Genomic DNA, 5,438 nt, shown 5'->3' on the forward strand with positions numbered 1-5,438 from the left:
TCAATAGTGTTTGGGTACACACGTGGTTTGTATTATAGTTTTGCTTTAGGCTTCATGGTGCTGGGAAGCCTTTGTAGGGTGATAACAGTGGGTAAACACAGAAGAGTAAATTAGTTTTTTCCTATCTCCAAAATGCCTTTGGCTATTCACACATACTCCTTGCCTTTTAGAAAGTCACTTCTGTTCTTTCAGATGTGAGAGGAAAGCTGGCCATAAGAGTTCTTAGCCATCAACAGGACCACTATCATTGCTGAGTTGAAAATTGCCAAGTGTGAACTTTCTCATATTAAAAGCATAGTTTAATAGCATTAAAGGCCCTGGGGCATATCCACCAAGGCTCAGAGAATAGCTCTTGTGTGAAAACCATGCAACACTTTAGTTCATTACATATTTCATAAGTTAGTTATCACTTATGAGGTTCAATAACGAATGAGAAGCTGCTTAATGACTCATGGAGAAGTCACAGGAGTCAGTTGATTGTATCTAAAAGCCAGTGGCCCCTAAAATCCCTTGTTCTCATCCCACCCACTGTCTAGAGTATTAGATGATGCTTTCATTGTATTTTATCACTGAGTCTATTTTTTATGTCATCAAGGTTGTTTTTCTTGTCCAAATGAAGCCTGCATCTCCAATGAAGTCACCAAATGCAGTCTGTTGATGGCTTTGGCTCTGGCTACTGATTTGCCTGTGATATCTTTTCTTGGAAAAAAAAAAGACAGACAGTCCAGTGACATCTTAATGGTTGGTTAACTTTAAGGCCTGAGTATTTTGTTTCAGTGACAGGAAAATGCATAATCTAAGAGATACAGACTTTATGTTCTTACTTAATATGATTTAGAAAAAGTAACTTTATTTACCTATGCCTTTGATTTTTCCTATGTGAAATTAAACAATGGCATTCTATTTTAAGAAGTATGCTAATATAATTTATTAATCAAATTGGATATAAAAAATGAAAAACAATATAAACAGGAATTATCTAAATAAACCTAGGAAACAATTCTTTGTGACTTTTTAACAGAATGGATGGGCACCTAGGAAAATGCTAGATTACCTCTTATGATCTTCAAATTATTTATTTATATGTGTCCCATGTATGCCATGGCACATGTGTGGAAGACAAAAGATAACCTGTGGGAGTCAGTTCTTTTCTTCCACCTTGTAGGTCCAAGGATTGAACTTAAGCCATTAGGCTCACCCGTAAGTGCCTTTGCCCACAGAGCCCTCTTACTACTTTTTAATGGTTATTATATACCACCCACTTGTGGGTATTCATAGTGTGATGATTTATCTTTCTTCTATCCCCAAGGTTTTCTGGTGTCAGTCATGATCAGAAGGCAACTCATGGAAGCACAAAGCAATACTTCCTCTATCCTGGTCCCTGACTTTGTCCTCATCTGCTTCCCAAACTACCAGACCTGGCAGCATTGGCTGTCCCTGCCCCTCAGCCTCCTCTTCCTCCTGGCCATGGGGGCCAATGCCACCCTTCTCATCACCATCAGGATGGAGGCCTCTCTGCATGAGCCCATGTACTACCTGCTCAGCCTTCTATCCCTGCTGGACATTGTGCTCTGCCTCACAGTCATACCTAAGGTCCTGGCCATCTTCTGGTTTGACAACAAGTCCATCAGCTTCTCTTCCTGCTTCCTTCAGATGTTTGTCATGAACAGTTTCCTGACAATGGAGTCCTGCACCTTCATGGTCATGGCCTATGACCGCTATGTGGCCATCTGTAAGCCTCTGCAGTACCCGTCCATCATCACGGACCAGTTTGTGGTTAGGGCTGCCATCTTTGTAACAACCAGAAATGGGATTCTTACTATGCCAATCCCCATACTTTCTTCCCAACTGAGATACTGTGCAAGAATTATCAAGAACTGCATCTGCACTAACATGTCTGTATCCAAACTTTCCTGTGATGACATCACTTTTAATAAACTCTACCAGTTTGTCATAGGTTGGACCCTTCTGGGCTCTGACCTCATCCTCATTGTCCTATCTTATTCTTTCATTCTGAAGGCTGTGCTCAGGATCAAAGCAGAGGGAGCTGTGGCCAAGGCCCTGAGCACATGTGGTTCCCACTTCATCCTCATCCTCTTCTTCAGCACAGTCCTGCTGGTGCTTGTCATCACTAATCTGGCCAGGGAGAAGATTCCCCCAGATGTCCCCATCCTGCTCAATATCCTGCATCACCTCATCCCTCCAGCTCTGAATCCCATTGTTTATGGGGTAAGAACCAGGGAGATCAAACAGGGAATACGGAACCTGCTTAGGAGGTTGTAAGAAGTAAGATGACACATATTGGTAATCAGAAACAATATTTGTGTTGCATAGAATATTTAAGTATTTACTGCAGGAGTACATTTGTTTTTATTTTTTCCTTTAAATTCATCATTGTATGTTGAGTCTTAGCTCCCACAAGCTTGCACTGATATGATGTGAATATTTCCCTTCAGACATATTTGTCTATCTGCAGCAGTCACATATGGTAGAGAAACATGCACTGGACATGAAGCTTACTTAATTTAACTGATTCTTAAGATGCATTAAAATTTCATACAAGCATGTGATGTTTTGATTATATCACTACACCCTTAACCGAGGCCTCCCCTTCCCATCATTCTGCTACAAGATTCATATTTTTTTTCATAGCCCACAGAATCCAATCAGAAAGAAAAACTTTGGGGGGGATGGGCTCTCATAAAAATTATTTAGTTGATAAGATTGATGAGGTGCTTGGGATTGAATCCAGGACTTTGCACAAGGAGGCAAGTACTCTATCAGTGAGCTACAACATATCTTAAGCATTAACCTTTTTTTTGTTTAAAAAAAAAGTTGTCTTATATGTTTCTAAGTCCATTAAAACCTTCAGTGTGTATATGTAACTTTAAATTGTTAAGTAATCATGTTGACATGGGACCTGATGGAGGGAAGCTGAGCTGTATGTGATGGTAAAGTCAGTCACAGATAAAAGACTGAGAGCTGGGAAATGAGTTTTCCGTTGCACGCAAACCCTGAGGGTTTTGCATTCTGGAGTTATTTGGAAGTGTCCATGGCCAAATCTATGTGAGGTGAACTTGCTAAGTTGTAACTATATACGTGATATAATGAATAAATGTAACTTCAATAGTTTAATAACGTTCTAGTTTCTTAAACTGTGTGTGTGCTTTTACATGTCAAATCTTTTGATTCTCATCAATCAAAAGATTTAATGTTGCTCATTCCTGCCTCCTGCTGTGCATGATGCCTCGACAGATTCTAACACTTTTATTATATATATTTTTAATTGAACTAATAATTTATTTTGAAATGACATTATAGACAAATAAAGAATGGGTAAACATTACAGAACTCATTTGATTTTATTATCTTGCAACAAACTTAACTGTGATTTTGTTTTTCCTCTTGTTGAAATAGATTTTTTTCCTACAATATATTCCGTTTAGTTTCCCTTCCCCCAACTACTCTCAGTTCCTTCCTCCTGGCCCACCCTTCCAGATCCACTCGCTTTCTGTCTTCTTTGAGAAGATAACCATCTAAGGAATAAGAATAAAATAAAATAAAATAAAAAAATAAAATAAAACAAAGTAAGAGAAAACAAATAACTCAAAACTGGAGAAAACAAATGCATTGAAGAAAATGCATAGGATACATATATGCACGCAGAGACACACATGTTTGCAAACACAGGAAGCCCCTGAAAACACAAGGCGAATGACCTCTGAGGTTAAAAAAAATATGCAATGGCATCTACTTCTGGGCATGCGGACTGCCCTTAAGTGGTTTGCTTCCCTAGTGAGACTCCCTTGGAGAAAACAAACTGTTCATTTACACGTGGTTATCACTTGGAGATAGCTTCTGGGCTAGGGCTGGGGCACATGTGCACTTCTGTGCTCAGCTCTAGGATTCTATCTGGTGCAGACCATGCAGGTCCTGTGCATACTGCCCCAGTCTCTGTGAGTTCATATGTGTGTTAAGAGTGTTTTAGGGCTGGAGAGATGGCTCAGTGGTTAAGAGCACTGACTGCATTTCCAGAGGTCCTGAGTTCAAATCACAGCAACCACATGGTGGCTTACAACCATCTGTAATGAGATCTGATGCCCTCTTCTGGTGTGTCTGAAGACAGCTAGAGTGTATTCATATATAATAAATAAATAAATCTTTTAAAAAAAAGAGTGTTGTTTTAGAAAGTTTTATTTCCTTGGAGTCCTCCATCCTCTACAGCTCTTACACTCTTTCCATCTCCTCTTCTGCCGGAGGTCCCTGGGACTTGGGGGGAGGGACTTAATGGACACATTCAGTTTAGGCAAAGTGTCCCAAGGTCTCTCACTCTCATTTCATTGTCTGGCTTTGGGTTTCTGTTTCTGGTCTCTCCTGCTGCAGGAGTTAACTTCTCTAATGAGGCTGCTCCAGGCAGGGAGGCCATGTCCTGTCCTGGAGACTTCTTTGCACACCTAGCAGCAGCTCATGCTCGTGCTCCTTACACTCTGCCATTTTTATTAAATAGTTCTTCCTTAGAATATGAACATCCAACAGCTCTTTCCTTGTGGATAATATGTTTATAGTTTTAAGGTACTCACCCAATGGTATATATGTTTTGAAATGGTCCTTTCTTGCGCTATGCTTTATCAATGCCTGACTTCATGTTGTCCTGTCTGATTTTTCCATCAGATCTGAGGCACCATCTGTACCCCTCTTTTTGCCACTTGTCTTAGATGTATACATTTTTTCTCTTTGTTAAGCCCAGCTTGTCAGCCTCACATCTTCAAGATTCAGGCATCTGAGTTGGTAGGTTTTGCTAAACACATTCTACTATTTGTAGTTCTGATCATACTGCAAGCATTAGTGACTAAATACTGCTTGATATACATTTCCAAGAATTAATTTATCAGTAGCTAGGCATTTTTTGGAATAGTGACTGAGAACTTCCTGTGTGCTATTCCCTGACAGTCAATTGAGAATGGCTTTTGATATGCTGATGAAGAATGACCTAACTGTTCTAAGGAAATTTGTAAAGAAATTTAACTTTCTTTAGTATTTTCTCTCACCAAAAATAGCTTTTATCTTTTTTTTCTGTTTCATAATATCAAAGTTTGATAATAACCAAAATATAAGATGCTTCAATCACCCTTCTACCATCTCTCCCTCCACAGTTGGCTGCTAGTTCATTTTTTTTTTCTGATAATCTTTAAGTGCATGCTCAGTTATCCTCTTAGAAAAATGTGACATGAATGTACCCACTTATACATTGTCCCTGTTCTCCAGCCTCTGTTAAAGTCTACTGAGTGCACAATGCCTGCCTTTATTCACCAATGGAGGTAATTTGGTCTCTTAGAGTCTTGATTGTGCCTCTCTGTAAGCTCTCCCATGCCATGTGAAGGGCTTTATCCATCTTTTCAACCTCATATGCTTTAGAGTAGCTGATATAAAATGTTTTA

The 5,438-nt window shown here is 39.5% G+C and overlaps 1 protein-coding gene across 1 annotated transcript; it reads left to right on the forward strand.

Moving 5' to 3' along the window:
- Positions 1-1,326: 1,326 nt before the first annotated feature.
- Positions 1,327-2,283, forward strand: LOC114627691 (olfactory receptor 56A4-like). The gene has a single exon (XM_028775582.1). The coding sequence runs from the start codon at positions 1,327-1,329 to the stop codon at positions 2,281-2,283; it is 957 nt and encodes a 318-aa protein (XP_028631415.1).
- The last annotated feature ends 3,155 nt before the right edge of the window (positions 2,284-5,438 follow it).

The sequence above is a fragment of the Grammomys surdaster genome, unplaced genomic scaffold, assembly GCF_004785775.1.
Source record: "Grammomys surdaster isolate TR1022 unplaced genomic scaffold, NIH_TR_1.0 256, whole genome shotgun sequence".
Classification (NCBI taxonomy): Eukaryota; Metazoa; Chordata; class Mammalia; order Rodentia; family Muridae; genus Grammomys; species Grammomys surdaster.

Bases quoted from the DNA above. Each gene is read 5' to 3' on its own strand.
- LOC114627691 (XM_028775582.1), top strand. From the start codon at position 1,327: ATGATCAGAAGGCAACTCATGGAAGCACAAAGCAATACTTCCTCTATC.